Genomic DNA, 16,168 nt, shown 5'->3' with positions numbered 1-16,168 from the left:
GCTACTGATGCCCACCACCAGGGCTTGATGATGTTGTCACCAGAACCAGCTGAAAAGCAAGCTTCAGTCCAACTGCAAATTTCACTTTCATGATGTCAAAAAATCAGCACGACTTACTGATTTAGAGATTACACCACTTCATGAACAACTAAATTAACTCTCTTGGGAAACCCAATGATTGTTTTAAGTGCATCTTATCCCCATTAAGACATGGACTCTTTTCTTCTCTGTGCCTTGTGATGTGAACCGATCTTGCAATTCATTTGACATTTCCCTTCTCAGCTCTGACTGGTACATCTGTCGTCATGAGTCACATGAGTCCCACTCTGAGAATTACTCAGAAGGTTATGCATACAGAGAGGTATTTAAAAAGCAGATTATAAAACACTGTGTATGGAATTTTTCCATTTCTCATAGATGTATATACGTATTGCTACAAATAAAAATGACAAGAATGATTGCAACGTAATGAAAAGAGTGATTACACCTGGGTGATAAGATTATTTTTTCCATTTTTTTCCCGTTTTGCCCATCTCTATTTTCTCAATTTTCGACATTGAACCTGTATAATTACTTGTGTAATTCTTTTTTAAGTTAAAACAATTAGAATTTTGAATACTGATGTGCTTCTGCTTGTATAGTATCTAAGAAATCTGCTACCTCCTTGCATTGATATGTTTGGGCTTTGGCATCTTCCAAATCAGTTTTGTCTACCTGATGCCACCAAGAGCCTGAGCATGTCACAACGGTCGGCACCCCAACCAGCCACTACAGGTCTTTGGGTGTGAACTAGAAGACGGCATCAGGCTTTTGGACTTTCAAGAACTATTTCTCAATTTCGAGTCTCCTATAGTTCCATTAAGGGTAGAGGACGATTAAGCATGGCTACAGAATCATATAATCACAGAACGCTGGAGCAAGGAGGGACTTTAGAGAGCAGCTCTCTCCTGGAGCCCTGAGATGGGGAGGACTTTGCCCCAGATCTTCCAGTTAGTCATCATCTCAAAGTTCATATCTGCCAACAATGACACTCACAAAACACAAGAAACCAAGGCTTCAACAATACAATGAAAGAACAGCCTAATTCAGGGAAACCTTATATTTGGCCAAAAGGTTTTGCTGGCAGCAAAAATCCCCAGCCTTCTTCTGAATCCTTCAATCTAAGACACATCAAGAAGGCCAGAGGTGTCTTTTCAATCCTGGCCAACAGAGTAGCTACACAATATCAGATGGAATAAACCCAGAACCCAAATCTCTTCTGAAACCTGATTTGCCCCAACAGCTTTACTGGCGCCACAAACTTAACACAGAGAAAGGAGTATATATTATATTTCAGCCTTTGTTGCTTGTCCGAAGAGGATGAGAGAATCTGAAGCAAATAGCAGCAATTGCTTAGGCACCAAGGCTCCAAACAAAGCTTTAGAAATGCAGTCTCTCATTTTAAAAGTTCATCATGTCCCAAAAAAAGATCACCAAAAGACAATTTCAAATGCCAGAATGGAGGAAACCATTTCCATCCATCCTGATCACTTGCCAAGCTGACTAGTGTAGCAGGTATGTCTTCCCCACTGTCACCACCGCTCACCCCCAGGAAAGCAGCACATACAAAACATGGCCTCCAGGAGAGGAGATATAGGGCTACCATACCACAGAGCCCTTGGCGATCACAAAACTGCCACTCAGACATACACCACTTTGGGGACCCCACAGCACAGGAGGAGCCACATGTCTGGTGGACAAAAGTCATGGCAGACCAGCAGTCGGGCTTCCTGGGTACCCAGGCTTCTAAGGCCACACAGTGAGGACAGCACCCCTGGAGCCTTGAGTATCATCTATAGGTCAAGGACTCTCTGTGCTGCACACACCCACCCCCATACACAACTACGAAAACCTTAACAGCTTGAATATATCGCCCATGATTCTTTGACCTGCTTACCTGGACCTGAACTCTTCTGTAAGGTTTTTCTTGTCTATTTTATAAAATTTTTAAAGATTTTTATTAAAAGTACAGCTAATATACAATATTATTTTAGTTTCGGGTGTACACCATAGTTATCCAACATTTTTATACCTAAAGAAGTGATCATCATGATAAGTCCAGCAACCATGTGACACTGCACCATCTTGTGACAATATTATCATCTATATTCCCTGTGCTGTACATTACATCCCCATAACTTATTTGTTTTATACCTGGAAATTTGGACCTCTTATTCCCCTTCACCTTTTCCCCCCTTTAAAATTTTTTTCAATTACAGTTGACATCCAATATTATTTTATATTAATTTCAGGTGTATAGTGGTCAGACATTTATATAATTTAAGAAGTGATCCCCTGACTAGTCTAGTACCTACCTAGCATTATACATAGTTATTACCATATCATTGACTATATTCCCTACGCTTTACTTGACATCCCCATGACTATTTTGTAACTACAAATTTGTGCTTTTTTTAATTTCAAAATCTATTTTTATTGCAGCCAAACCAAACAGTGGAATTAACTGTACATAATAAACCATTATATATATATAATATATTATTATATATTATATATGATACATGATATTATATATATTAAGTTATAGGGAATAAAGTTTATTTTGGCAGACAGTGTTAAAATTAAAGTTGTATACACTAGTAACATAACATCCTTAATTTGGTATGAGTGTGACACAATTTCTTGCTTTCTGTGTTCTGCTAAATCACCATAACCTAAACTGCTTTATAAAACTGATTATGTTGAAATGTAGCTTTACTGTTTTCACTTGTGCTCTGACTCCAAACAACACATCCCATAAACTTCTTCTATCTGAGTCCATCTCATCATTAATATCAATCATCCAAGTATGGACCACCAGCCCCTGATAAACCTGTTCCATTTTCTTCATAATCTGGAAAAAAAGTATTCTCTTTCAAGTAACTCTTGATATTTCTGTTGGTATTCTGGATCAGCTGCAGTGAAAGGAACACCAGCAGATGTATAAAATGTTGGTTCATTCATAAAATAGTTAGGATCATTTTCAGCTGTTGTTTCTCTGTATGCTGAGCTTACATGGGCTCTACTCCATTTACTTGAATGGAGTTCTACAAGCTTCAACAGCAACTGTTTTATAAGACATCTCTGCTGTAATTTGCATCTAGGACAACATTTTTAATTCTCTGAATAATTTTTTCCATATCAGTCTTTCCTTTTTTCCTTCCAGGAGTCTTCCTAAGCTGACCCTGTCAACTTCAGTAATTTTACTGCACAAATTATTAATAAGTTGTCATCCATAGGATTAGAAAAGAGGGTATTCAGCAACTCCCAAAGACCAACCTGAAGAATATCTGCTCTTGTAATCTGTCCATTTGTTCCTTTGGTCCATGTTAAGATAAAGTTCTCCCAGAAAGAGTACAAATGCATGGAGTTGTTTTTGAGTCACTTCATCCCCTTTTGCAGCTTGATCATAACGTCATCTACCAAAGATATGCCTTTGAAGTAGCAATTAATTGGCAGAAGTTACCACTCTGGGCAAATTTTCAGATGATTGGACAAGTAATTAATTACATAGGCGAGATCCCATGTAAGAGAAGTTTGGAACACATGTGGCCTGTTGATAGAGGAGTTCCACAAGTCCTTGCAACGCATCCTCTGTTGTAACCCAGCCATCCGGGGCCTCTGCAAACTGTTCAATTTCAGTTTCAAAACTGCCAGGAGGCTCTGTAAGATGATTCAAGAAGTCCTGAACATATTTGAGAGAGTGGGATAATCTTCACAACCATCCTTATAGGATTCTGTATAATTCGAAGAATAACCTGATAGGTAAAATTCAGGGTGTTCAGAGACAGCTTCGACATGCAACCACCTAGGGCTTAGCCATCACTGACTCTGAGTTCTGCTCTGGGATATTATCCTGTGAACTAGGTGGGCCCAACCTGTGAGGTGGTTCTCAGTAGAGAAGTGCAAGACCCAAATTTGTACTTCTTAATTCCTTCACCATTTTCTACCTGTCCCCTAACCCCCTCCCATCTATCACCCTAATACATCTAGTATCCGTCTGACATCATACATAGTTACTACAATATTATTTACTATATTTCTTATGCTATACCCTAGATCCCCTTTGTAACAACTAATTTGTACTTCTAAATCCCTTCCCCTTTTTCACCCACCCCCCAAACCCCATCCCATCTGGCAACAGTCATGACGTTTTCTGTATCCATGAGTCTGTTTCTGTTTTGTTTATTTATTTTGTTCTTTAGATTTGCATATAAGCAAAATCACATTGCATCTGTCTTCTCTGACATCCTGCACTCAGTACAATACTCTCCAGGTCCATCCATGCAGCCACAGATGGCAAAAACCCATTCCCTTCCATGGCTATAGCATTTTTAGTTTCTTCATATAAATAGCCAGAAGTGGGATTACTAAGTCCTTCTTTGTCTCTTGTTATTGCCTTTGTTTTAAATTCTATTTTGTCTGGTTTAAGTATTGCTACTCCAGATTTTTGTTTGTTTGTTTCCATTTTCATGAAATATCCTTTTCTTTCCGTTTACTTTCAGTCTGGGTGTGTCTTTCAATCTAAAGTGAGTCTCTTATAGGCAGCATATGTAAAGATCTTGTTTTCTTATCCATTCAGCCACCTATGTCTTTTGATTGGAGCATTTAATCCATTTATGTTGAAAGTAATTGTTGATGGATAGATATGTAGCTATCACCATTTTATTATTCACACTTTTGATTCTTTTTCTTTTTCATCTTAAAGAAGTCTCTCTAACATTCCTTGTAATACTGGTTTGGTGGTGACGAACTCCCTTAGCTTTTTCTTATCTGGGAAGCTCTTTAGCTGTCCTTCTATTTTAAATAATAGCCTTGCCGGGAAGAGTAGTCTTGGTTATAGGTCCTTGTTTTTCATCACTTTGAATATTTCATGCCAATCCCCTCTGGCTTGCAGTTTCTGTTGAGAAATCAGCTGACAGTCTTGGAGCTCCCTTATAAGTTATCAGTTGCCTTTCTCTTGTTACTTTTAGGCTTCTCTCTTTGTCTTTAACCTTTGCCATTTTAATTATTAATATAATGTGTCTTGGTGTGGGCCTGTTTGGGTTCATCTTGTTTGAGACTCTCTGTGCTTCCTGGACTCTATTTCCTTCTCCAGGTTAGCAAAGTTTTCAATCATTATTTTTTCAAACAGGTTTCCAATCCCTTGCTTTCTCTTTTCCCCCATGATGTGAATTTTGTTATGATTGTTGTTGTCCCAGAGGTCTCTTAAACTATCCTCATTTTTTTTTTTAATTCCTTGTTCTTTTTGCTGTTTTGATTGGGTATTTTATACTGCCTTGTCTTCCAAATCACTGATTCAGTCCTCTGACTCATCTAGTTTGCTGGTGATTCATTCCTTCTAGTGCATTTTCATCTAGGTTTTTCTATTCCTCACTTCTGACTGGTTCTTTTTCATGGCTTCTATGTCCTTTTTTGTGATTCCTATCTCTTTGTTGAAGTTTTCACTAAGATCCTTGAGCACCCCTGTAGTCAGTGTTTTGAACTCTGTCTCTCGTAGGACACTTACTTCCATGTTGTTTAGTTCTTTTTCTGGGGTTTTCTCCTGTTCTTTCATTTGGGATGCATTTCTCTGTTTTCTCATTTTGGCTGCCTCTCTGTGCTTGTTTCTATGTATTAGGTAGATCTGCTATGTGTCCCAGTCTTGGTCAGATGGTCTTATGTAGTAGGTGTCCTGCATGGCTATGGCACAGTCTCCCTGGTCACCTGCTCTGGGTGCTCAAAGAGTGTCCCTTATGTGGGTTGTGTGTGCCCTCCTATTATAGTTGAGACTTGATTGTTATTGACATATCAATGGGTGCAATTGACACTCAGGCTGACTGGCTGTGGGGTTTAGCCATATCCACAGCCTACAGACTACTGTGTGGGGGGCTTACCCCACTGAGTAGGATTCGCTCCAATGGGCTCTGGTGCCTATTGAGACCAGCCTTTGGGTGTGCCACTTGTGAGGCTTAATTGGGTGATGCCAACTTCTAAGTATGTTGGTTCTGAGGCCTGTTGAAAGGGATCCCAGTGCAGGCCTGGGTCACCCACTGCCTGTGACCAGCTGGAACTACCTGGTAGGAGCTACAAAGTGATCCACAGTTGTTCACTGCTTGAGCTAAACCTGGAGGCATGTGGGAGAGGCCATGCTGCAAACCAACGATGGCTGCTACCATACCAGGCCTAGGGCAGCTCCTCAAAAGGCCAGGACACCCTGAGGCCCGTTGCCACCTGCCAGTTCCTGTAAGGCTCAGCTGCTGATAAAGCTTTGTACAGTATGTGAGTTGGGTGAGGCAGGGTCTCAGGGAGTCACTAGAGTGGGAAGAGTTGTTTTCACCAAGTTAATGTAGATTCTGGTTTGGTGCCAGTGCTGAGCCTGGAGCTACTCAGCAATAGCCTCAGAGCACACAGAGGCTGGTCATCACCTACTGGGGCCCAAAAATCTGAGAGAAAAAAGAGTAATGCAAGCAGGGCTGGCCACTCTCCAAAACAAAGTACCTCTGGCAGGGGAGTTGGGTAGGGTGAGGTCCCAGTGAGTTATCAGGGTGGAGCAAGCAGAGCTCACCAGACCAATTCAGATTCAGATTTGGCCATGTGGGAAAGGGCTCAACACAGGAAAGGCGGCACCTACCTGCCAGCTGCACAGAAAGAGAACTCCACACAGAGAAAAATGTCTCACAGCCACACAGCTCAGTCTCTCTCTGTAAGTTTCCAATGCCCCAAGTCACTGTCCCTCTGCCAGAACCTAAGGTGAGTGCCTGTGAGCAAGTGAGTATGTGCACAGGCCTATAAGAGGCTGTCTGTGTTTCCCACAGCCTTCTATCCCACCTGGATGGTCAGAATCTCCACTGTTTTTCAAGCCAGAGGGTGTGGGGTATCTTCTTTCTGGCACTGGTAATCTGGGTTGGGGAGCCTGGTGTAGAGCTGGTATCCCTTGTTCTTCCAGGGCTACCTCCATGGCCGGAATATCCTTCCTGATTCTCAACTGTCACACAGAGGTTTGGGGCCAGCCCATTCCGTGTCTCCAGCCCTCCTACCAGTCTCGATGTGGCTTTTTCTTTATATCCTTAGTTATAAAACTTCTGTTCAGCTAGACTGCAGATGGTTCTCCAGGTTGATTATTCTATAATTTAGTTGTAATTTTAATGTGTTCACGGAAAAAGACAAGCAGAGAGTTTGTCTACTCAGCCATGTTGGATCTCCTCTTCTGTGATATTTTTAACCAGTCCAGGTGGACCCTTCTTTAGGAATAATAAACCTGAGTGTCTCAGAATTACAGAGTTCTCAGCGTGTCCAAAGCGTATTATGGGAATTATTCCACCACAAAGACTAGAGAGACCTTCCCTACTTTTATGGATTCAGCTTGCTAAGGAGAACATACACAAGGCTTAGTTCAAAAAGACAAAGACACTCTCTTTTTATAGTAAATAAGTAGCCAAAAGGGCAGGGAAGGGAGGTGAAATACATCACAGCCAGGCCATCAGAATCCCCTGGTCTTACCATTACATGTGATGCTTTCAAATAGGTTCCTAGTACCTTAATTTTGAGGGGAAAGAGTAAAAGGAACCAGCCAATGTGTTTGCATGCTTAGTTTCTGCCTATGACACTGAACTCGAGAGAGCTGCGACCTTTGGAGAAACCAAAGATTGTTCAAATGACTCGTGAGAATAAATTAACTCAGTGCTCTTTGAAGACAAGTTGAAGTTTCCAAATTGTAAAGCAGAACCAGCAGCCACCAACATAGAAGGTCCATCACACAGATGAAGAAGAGCTAAAACACTGAAACTCAGCCTGAGGGACCTCCCCAACCCTGGGGCACAGGGCCAGTGGGGCTCCTTCAGAGTCAGCAAGGTCCTCATGACCAAACCAGCTTCTAAGCAACTGGCTTATTAACATCTGGAGATCTGGGCACATTTTTCCAAGCCTGGAGACCAGAGAAAAGGGGACATGAGGAGGGAGGCAGTTCCCAAGGCAGGGGGAGTCTACACTGTTGCCCCAGGAGAGGGCACTTCCCTCCCAAGATCCTGGGGTTTTCCACTTCAGCAGGGGAAGGTAACTCTGCTGAGGGCACAGAGAGATGACATCCCCGCAGTTTTGAATCAGAAACCCAGCAGGACAGAAGTGCCCCTTTCTTAGCCTAGGGAGAGCTAATTCCAGCCCCAGCACCCTTCACCTTCAGCAAAGCTGAAGCCAGACCAAGAAGTTACCGGGCGCTACAATAGGACATCAAAGCCGAGGTTGTGAGGGCCAGAACCAAGACTGGGCCCTGCTGGGAACTGTCCAGAGCTTTGGTCTCCAAGCCTGGCTGCCCTCCAAGTAGACAAACCACATGTCCCTCAGATTTTCTCTCCAAGTAATACCACCACTTTTCCCAAAGCAGAAACATTTCCCAGAGCCTTACAGGACTGGTATTTGCTCAGGGAGACTCGGTACCGGAAGGGGCCATTAAATAACTCACTCTTTAACTTTGTAAACTTCTTATGACTTAGCTGACTTAGTGACAAGTGAAACCACATTCTGACAGCAACTGCAAGTTCCCTAGTACCCAGAGACTTCTCTTTTTTTTTTCCCTTGGGATACTCCCTCCTGCTAAATCACAGACCCACCCATCCTCAATCCCCCCAAGTAAAGACAGAGAGCACCACGGCACATTTTAACCTGCGAGATACGGGGAACACCTCTTCTCCTGAGAGCTTAAGACCAAGTAAAAGTTACTTCTTCCCCTTCACCTTGAATGCACTGAGGAACGCTCTGAACTGGACTCCACCAACACATAGGAAAGCAACCATGGGCAGTAACTCTGAGGGCATAGGCAGGACCAGCCAGCCCTACATACAGTAGTAAAGAAAGAAAAGCTACCTTGGTTTCCCTCCTTCCTCCCCATACATTCCCATTTGTCTTGCCTCTTTGTGTCTCAGCTGACAGTCACTTCAAATGTGGCCACTGAAGTGATTAGTTAGCACATGCTGACAGCCTGGCACCTTTCCTGGTCGTGTGTACATATTAAATGTGAGGGCTGAGCTCTCCACGTGGAAAATCCATTGACATCCAAAGGAAGGAGTTATCATGGTGGAGTTATTATGGATGTTGCATTAACAGTTTGGAGCAAAGGAGAGCCCATTCCTTCCACAAGCAAATGCCAGCCCAAGGCACTGGCACTGATAAAGCCCCTAGATGTTAGCAATACACAAGGTGGCAGACAGTGCCCCCAACCCCCCACACACACATGCATTCCCACCCACACACTGCTTGCCCTTTTCTGGCTGCCAGAAGCACAAGATCTGGGATTAAGTCAGGTCTCCTCAACCTCGAGGGCCACTTTCAAGATTTTGAATAATGATCCTCACGGACCGGGAAGGCTGCAGGTTTCTGTCATAAAAACACTTTGCAGAAAGCCTTGGAAATGGTGCAGGGACAACACACAAGTTGGGCTCATTATTTAAACTGAGAGACCAGGTTTGGGATCTTAGTGTTCTCGAAACAGAAAGGAAGTCACTTTTTCCCCCTTCATTTCTACTTTTGCCACAAAGCATTTTCAACAAAGCATAGAATCTCATTTCTTCAGAGGAAGAATGACTGGGAGACCAGCTGACCACTAGCTTCATGGTCTTGTTCATTCCTAGTTTCCCCAGAGGCAAGACGCCACGTGGGCTTATGGAGCTCCACTGGGGGAGTCCTCCCAGGCACAGACCCTATTTTCAAAATTTTTCATTGAAAAGAAAAATCTGTATGTTGTCGTCCAATCACTAAGTATTGAAATTTTCTAAAGAACAGACGTGAAAAAAAGCAAACCCACACTACAGAGTCCCGCAGGGGAGCCAGGATGGGTGGCTTCATTGGGTGCAAGAGAGAGGTGACTTAGCTGGAGGTATCTGAGTTGCTCAACACCTAAAACCACTAAAAAATGAAACCATTCAACCATCCTCTCCCATTTTCATTTTCGAACTAAAAAAACTCCCACTGCTACCACCGCAGGACCTGCCTCTGTTCAGAAAGCCAATGAAAGAATGGATGACCTCACTTTCTCAAACAGGCGGGTCCTAAAGTGTTGTGTGCAAAACAAAACTTGAGTAAATCGATTCATATTTTAAATACCCTAGCAGAATAGCAATCTTGACGAGATCCTCTTTGCAAAGCAAAGAAGCCGTTTTCGTGATAACGCTGTGTTTTGTAAATAATTTTCAGGGAATTTTTGGTAGTCTACAAATGTCCTAGTATCAGCCTGGAGCCAGTCTTCTGAGCTGTCTGGGCGTCTTTGAAGACTGGTGGGGCAGACTTGTCATGAGCCTATTTGTATGAGACCAAGGACCTTCCTGCAAGAGACGTCATTGTAAGGTCTGAGGGAGCCTGTTCAAGCTTGACCCAATAAGAAAGGCTGGGGCACTGGAGTGGAACTGTAATTCAGAACCTAGAGCAGCCGTCTGTGTTAGTAGATTTCTTCCCAGCCGCCTGTGGATTCAGATCAAATCATACAGCAGGAGGGAGCTATGAACACAAGCGCCAGAAAATGCCACAAGTTCCTCCTTTGACATCCCATCAAAGAGGTGAGTAGTATGCTCCCTCCCCACTTTTGCCCTCAATCAACTGAGCATCAGTGACTGAAGCCTCCTCAGCACCTGCCCAGGTTCCTTGGTGGCTCCTTGGCGAGCCGGATCGCCCCATTGTCAGCAGCGGGGATAGCCCCAGTTGCCCAAGACAGCCTCCTTGGCACAGAGATCAAAGTCTTCACCAGCAGGGTCCCCGAGAGGTCACTAGACAGAGAGCAGGGCTGTAGCTGACCCGGCTGCAGTGAGCTGGAGCAGGTGAGGATGAAATTGGCAAATGCCATGAGGTGGCAAGAAAGGATCATTTATGTGAGCCCCGCACACTGCACCTGGAGACTCCTAGGGGTAACTGCATGAGGTCTGGGGGCAGGCAGGCATTTCTGCAACAGCTGGTCATGGTAAAAGCCAGGAAAGAAAAGCACTGTGGGTGGCGCAGAGTATTATCTTCTGTGTAACCACAGGCTGGTGGACTCTTCGGTCAGAACCTCTTAGGATTTTACAAATATGAATAAGCTGGAAAAATAAATCCTAGCCTGTTGATCTGGTAATTAAAGTATTTTTTAAAAAATCATAGTCAGCCTTAGCTTCTCTACCACCCTACCACCCCTACAAAACTTTCTGGATGACTTCAGCTTTACTTTCCTTCTCAACACATGCCAAAGTGCTGAGTCACTAAAAAAAAAAAAGGAAAGAAAAGAAAAGAAAAAGAAAGTAGAGGAAGAGTGATCCTGCTTCTTAGGGCTCCTTGGTAATGACCTAAGCAGCACTTTTCCCCCTGGTTGTGACTCCTGTGATGCTCAAGGACGTCACATTGCACAATCTTAATAAGGTTTCCAATCAGCCCTACCCACTCTGGCCCCACCCCCACCCTCCAACAAAGATTTATCAAATGTGGGATTTTCCCATGAGTCTCAATATTAGAGTGTCAACCCCCAATAAATATGAGAGTGGAGATGTCTGAGGCTCATTCTGCCCTCGAGCCCACCAGGCAGGAAAGAGAGCTCCATCTTCCTCCAGGAACCCAGCTATGAACTCCCTCTCCACAAGTAAGTGATGGAAATCCCTAGCCCTGACCGGCCTGGCTGCCGTGCCTGCCTGAGAGGGGGTGTGTGCTGGCCCGCAGTGAGGCTGGCGGGCGGCCAGCAGCCAGAAGCAGAGCTCCCCCAGCTGTGCAGTCTGCTCACTGCTGCTCTCCCTTCCCTCCGGCACAGGCACCTTCAGTCCAGTTGCCTTCTCCCTGGGGCTACTTCTGGTGACGGCTACTGCTTTCCCTACCCCAGTTCCCCGGGGAGAAGATTCCAAAGATGACACCACCTCAAACAGATCACCACTCACCTCTACAAACCAAACTGAAAACCTCATTAAGTCCATCTTCTACGAAATCTCTGAAGTGAGAAATAAGGTGGGTAAGCTCGACGGAGGGTGATGAAAGGCCCATGTGGGCATTTCTCTTCTTGCCCTTGAATGGGGACAGGGGCTCTTGCACTGGGATGTCTTTATTGGGTTTGGGGGCAAGTTTAGATTTGAGGCCAAAGAGACAGACTGTGTTCTGTATTTCTCCTCTGCTGCCGGTCTCAGGGAGCTCCTCTCCCTCCTGGAAAATACAGAATGGGGCTGGCATCCACGGCCCCTGGCCCATTCCCAATTCTGTACTTGGCATGAGCAGAGGGTCACTTTCTCCTGGGACACCCTTTTCCCTAACCAGCAACTAAGGTCTAGTAATCTTTTTGTGTGTCCCTTGGACTTTGGGAGGATTAAAAAAGTGCCTCCTGAAATGAACGTCCCGCTTCTCCGGACAGTCGCAGTACTTTTAGGTTAGACAAGCTTGGTAGTTAGGGATTCCTCAAAGTCATTCCAGCTTATGTTCTGCCTCTTTTAGCTGTTTGCAAACCTGACAGCCCACCGAAGTGGCAAAATTATAGGCAGGCTACAGCAGCTGCCAAGCTTTAAATGTAAGGTAGTTTGGCTCTGTGTAGTAGGAAGGCAAGAATAGACGAGAGGGGATGGGGAGCCCCGAATCTAGTTCCGGTTCTTCTGAACGAGCTTTGGGATCTTCGGCTAATTTCCTACCACATCTGGGCCCCATGTGTAAAATTATGGGATTGGACTAGATGATCTCACAGGTCCTTCCAGCTGGAAAATTCCATGGCTCGATTTATAGTCACCCAGCTATCGACATGGCTGTCATGTATTAAGTACCTACTATGTGCCGGGCACTTTATATCAATATTATATCTCACCCTCACAACAAACTTATAAGGGAGGTGTTTCATTATCCTCAATTTGGAGACATAGGGACACTGAGGCTCGGGATAGGTAACAAGCCTGAAATCACAGGTGAGCCAGGAATTGAACCCAAGGGTGCCCACCTCCGTTAGACCTTGCTTGCCTGGATGCTGATGGGTTATGACTTCATGTTGCTTAGAGAATTTCCTGGCCATGTAGAACATGAGTAGGCCCTCTAGTGGTGTTTGTTGTCGGGGCACTGAGAGGATAACAGTTCTGGTATTTCTTTCCAGATGTGTGGCGACGATGACACGTGTAAAAACAGCAGGGAGGCACTGACAGAAGACAACCTGAACCTTCCCAAAATGTCGGAAAAAGATGGATGCTTCCAGTCTGGGTTCAATCAGGTATGGATGCATCACATCCACTTTTAGCTCTTCCTTAGTCAAGAGTCCTGGGCCTTGCGTGCATTGTCAGCATACATCAAGACCAGGCAGGCACCAGAGAAGGGGACAAAGGTGAAGAACATCACGTAACTGTCATGGGGAGGCCGGCTGAAATCTTTGTAAAGACAACTTACTTTTGAAAGGCATGGTCAGAGATAGACCACCTGCGTTGGGATTTTCACAACTGTCAAAGGTTAGAAACCCAGCAGGTTTAGCTAGTTCGTCCTGCATGAGGTGGTCCAGGGGCCTCTCTCCTCCCTGGCTGCATTTCGCAGGATCCAGTCCTGCCCTCCCTGCTGCGGTCATTCTCTATACCCTTCTCCTTCCAGACAATGAGATAACCTACATTGACTTCTGGTTGATTCAGCCCAACACTGACAAGGGCAGGAGTACAGTCAGAGGGAAGAGCATTAAAGGGAGAATCAGAGAAGGACCCTTTGCCAAATTCTAGCATCTGTTGGGCTTTGGGTAAAACTAATTAAGTGGTCTCTGATTGTCCAGATACTTAAAATGGGGCATCTGTGCTGTCTGGTGCCTCAAAACATGATGCCTAAAAGCACTTGAACTTCTGAAGGGGGAGGAAGAAGAAGACGTTATTGAATTATAGTGATTTTAACTCTTCAGATCAATTCTATCTTCCTAACAACACCCAATTGTCCCACCGTCTGTCCTCTCAGGAGACTTGCCTGATGAGAATCACCACCGGTCTCCTGGAGTTTCAGATCTACCTGGAGTACCTCGAGAACAAGTTTGAGGGGAACTCCAAGGCAATGCAGATGAGAACCAAAGCCCTGGTCCTGATCCTGAAGCAAAGGGTGAGTGTCCCCTCATCCCCCACTTGGTGTGGGGAAGACAGGCTCAAAGAAAGCAGCCCAGACAACTCGGGAATGCAAAGCCAATTCAAGAGATGGCCGTGTGGAAAGGAAAGGATCTGAGAAATAGTTCCTGATGGTTAAAACTTTTTTTTTTTTTTGGCTTTCTTCTGCAAAAGGCATCAATAACTATATTTAAAGCTATGTTTAATGAGGTGGATTTTAACTTCAACTACTAATAGCTTCAAAAATAAGAAAAAAAAATGTGTAGATGGGTACATCTAACCCTGTTCGGTGACCCATAATAACAAAGAACAGAGAGCACAAAAAGTAGTTAAATTATTGCCAAGTGACATTCTTGTCTTTATGGTAGTTTCAACTCTTTTTCCCAACTTGTTGCCAGAAGAGTTAATGCAGAGAAAAGGCTAAAGCTTGGAAGAGCAGGTACCGAGGGCTTTGGTACTACAAGCCGGCCATTCAAATGCCACATAGTAGAGGCCTGATGACATAGTATGTGGAGGAGCCAAACGAAGACAAGGAGAAGGGCCGTGGGTGGAGAAGCACATGGGTGCCCATCTTGCCTCTCCCTTGTTAGCTATTTGCCTTAACCAGGGGTTCTCCCACTTGACGCTGCATACGAATCCCCTGGGGAGCTTGTTCCAGTGAAGCGCTGAGTCAGTCGGTCTGGGGTGAGACCTGAGACTCTCATTTCTAACGAGCTCCAGGCAGTGCCGGTGCTGCAGCCTCAGGACCACACTTGGAGGTGCAAGGCCCCCCACAATTCCTTAGCCCCGTGTCAGCAGGTCTATGGAGAGGTTTTTCCCTGGCCTCCCGCACCACTAGATCAGTGGGCTCTCAACCGATGCTGAATGGATGGCTGAGAGCGAAACCAGAGAAGAGTTAGAAGCCACTCAAGAAGCCATTAAAATGCCTTAAGTATAGGTTCTTCCTTTACCTGTTGAATTCCAACTGTGAACCAGGCACTGTTTAGGACAACAGAGGGCAAACAGGACACTGTATCTGCCCTCTGGATGCTTATGGTGTGCAGGACAGCAGCAAAGGCATGCTTAGAACTCAGTTGCTATGAAAGGGCTCCGCACAGGCTGGGCTCAGAGGAGAAGCCCCTCCACTTACCTGGGTGACTCAGGGCAGATGGCCCTAATTAGTCCCCTATCACCCCAAACTTGAACATCTTCCCACAGCTCAGAGCATCCCTCCACTGAAAAAGATTTGTTTAATATTTAAACAATTCTTTTCGCTTTCTTTTCCCTTTAGGTAAAGAATCCAGATGAAGTAACCACCCCTGACCCAATCACAAGCTCCAGCTTGCTGGCTAAGATGCGGTCGCAGAACGAGTGGCGGGAAAACACGACAACTCACCTCATCCTGCGAAGCCTTGAGGATTTCCTGCAGTTCGCCCAGAGAGCTGTTCGCATAATGTAGCCGGGGTCTAAGAGCCTTGTGGTTTACGGACATTCCTCCCTCTGGCCAGAAACCTGTCCACTGGGCACATGACTTATATTGTTCTCTATGAAGAACTAGAAGTATGAGCGTTAGGACACTATTTTAATTATTTTTAACTTATTGATATTTAAATATGTGATATTGAGTTAATTTATATAAGTGATATTTATATTTTTATGAAGTGCCACTTGAAATATTTTATGTATTAGTTTTGGGGGAAAAAAAACATAAAATGGCTTTACAACTTAAATATCCTCATTTCAGAGCCAGATCATTTCTTGGAATGTGTAGGCTTACCTCAAATAAATTGCTAACTTATACATATTCCTAAAATATATTTATATTGTATTTATATAATGTTTAAATACCAGTAAATGCCTTTTTAAAAAAAAAAATCAGTAACTAAGTCTCTGTGTGTCCTGTGAAGCTTACTATAAAAAGTTCTGTCATTACCACCAACACAAAAAGCTACAATCATCTGCAGAAAGATATAACTGATCACCTACGCCATGCCAGATACCACGCTAAAGTGTTACATACAACTTATTTTATCCCAGTACTTGCACACTCTTTAGTGGATGTGAGAGTGATTTCACTGTCACCCCGTGAGAGATAAGGCACGGGCCCAGATTTGAAACCCAGGTCCACCTGCTTC

General features: G+C 44.3%; 1 protein-coding gene and 1 pseudogene across 1 annotated transcript; one reads left to right on the top strand and one right to left on the bottom strand.

The window, feature by feature from the left end:
• Window positions 1-2,445: 2,445 nt before the first annotated feature.
• Window positions 2,446-3,877, bottom strand: LOC109444876 (polyadenylate-binding protein-interacting protein 1 pseudogene; annotated as a pseudogene).
• Window positions 3,878-11,507: 7,630 nt separating this feature from the next.
• Window positions 11,508-15,809, top strand: IL6 (interleukin 6). The gene is made up of 5 exons (XM_019726743.3): window positions 11,508-11,611; window positions 11,777-11,967; window positions 13,085-13,198; window positions 13,915-14,052; window positions 15,325-15,809. Exons 1-5 carry the CDS (start codon window positions 11,593-11,595, stop codon window positions 15,490-15,492), a joined length of 630 nt encoding a protein of 209 aa, XP_019582302.2. The 5' UTR covers window positions 11,508-11,592; the 3' UTR covers window positions 15,493-15,809.
• The last annotated feature ends 359 nt before the right edge of the window (window positions 15,810-16,168 follow it).

This window comes from Rhinolophus sinicus, chromosome 4, assembly GCF_057876585.1.
Source record: "Rhinolophus sinicus isolate RSI-liver-muscle chromosome 4, RSI-T2T, whole genome shotgun sequence".
Taxonomy (NCBI): domain Eukaryota; kingdom Metazoa; phylum Chordata; class Mammalia; order Chiroptera; family Rhinolophidae; genus Rhinolophus; species Rhinolophus sinicus.
The sequence above is the reverse complement of the archived record's forward strand: the minus strand, read 5'-3'. Positions and strand labels throughout refer to the sequence as shown.